Genomic DNA, 892 nt, shown 5'->3' with positions numbered 1-892 from the left:
GCAAGTGCTGCGGGGACAAACCCTGCTGCTGCTGCTGCTGCTGCTGTGAATGCCATTCTGCTGCTGCAGAGAGAGCGTCCGGCTGCACATGCTGCTGCTGCTGCTGCTGCTGCTGCTGCTGCTGCTGCTGCTGCTGCAGGGCCCCAGGCGCATGCAAAGGAACGGCCTTCAGTGGGGCTGCCTCGAGATAAGAAGACAGCATCTCTGCTGACTCATCATACACACCCTCAGGGCCCTTCATCTGCTGCTGCTGCTGCTGCTGCTGCTGCTGCTGCTGCTGCTGCTGCTGCTGTAGCTGCAGCTGGTGCTGCAGTTGCTGCTGCTGCAGCAGCTGCTGCTGAGAATAGGGGTCATGCGGTAGTGGTGCTAAACCACCCCCTTGTTGCTCCAGTGAAAGCTGCTGCTGCTGCTGCTGCTGCAACTGCTGTTGCTGCTGCTGCAGCAACTGCAGCTGCTGCTGCTGCTCCAGCTGCTGCGAAATCAAACGCTGCTGGTCCTGCAGCTGCTGCAGCTGCTGCCTCAATTCTGCTTCTGTCGGGTACTGCGGTTGCTGCTGCAGCTGCTGCTGCTGCAGTGGTTGCTGCTGCAGCAGCTGCTGCTGCAGTTGTTGCGTTTGCTGCTGCAGGGGCTGCAGTGCAAAGGCTTGCTCCTGTTGAGGCTGCTGCTGTAGAGGTTGTTCCTGCTGCAGCAGCTGCTGCTGCAGCAGCTGCTGCTGCTGCAGCTGCTGCTGCTGCACCACTTGCTCCTGCAGCTGCTGCGATAGATCTTGTTCTTGCTGCAGCTGTTGCTGCAGCAGAGTTTGCTGCTGCACAGACTGCTCCTGCAGCGGCTGCTGCTGCTGCTGCTGCTGCTGCTGCTCGGGTTGCTGCAGTTGCTGCTGCTGCGGTTGCTG

General features: G+C 60.8%; 1 protein-coding gene across 1 annotated transcript in view; it reads right to left on the bottom strand.

The window, feature by feature from the left end:
• Positions 1-892, bottom strand: part of EMH_0053960 (uncharacterized protein) — a gene marked incomplete at both ends in the record, with an annotated part of 4247 nt that overhangs the window by 657 nt on the left and 2698 nt on the right. Inside the window, one exon of the mRNA XM_013497058.1 lies at positions 3-892. Coding sequence (XP_013352512.1) covers positions 3-892 — 890 coding nt within the window. The remainder of the gene's footprint in view (positions 1-2) is intronic.

Source organism: Eimeria mitis, genomic scaffold (assembly GCF_000499745.2).
Source record: "Eimeria mitis Houghton genomic scaffold, Emh_scaff2447, whole genome shotgun sequence".
Classification (NCBI taxonomy): Eukaryota; Apicomplexa; class Conoidasida; order Eucoccidiorida; family Eimeriidae; genus Eimeria; species Eimeria mitis.
The sequence above is the reverse complement of the archived record's forward strand: the minus strand, read 5'-3'. Positions and strand labels throughout refer to the sequence as shown.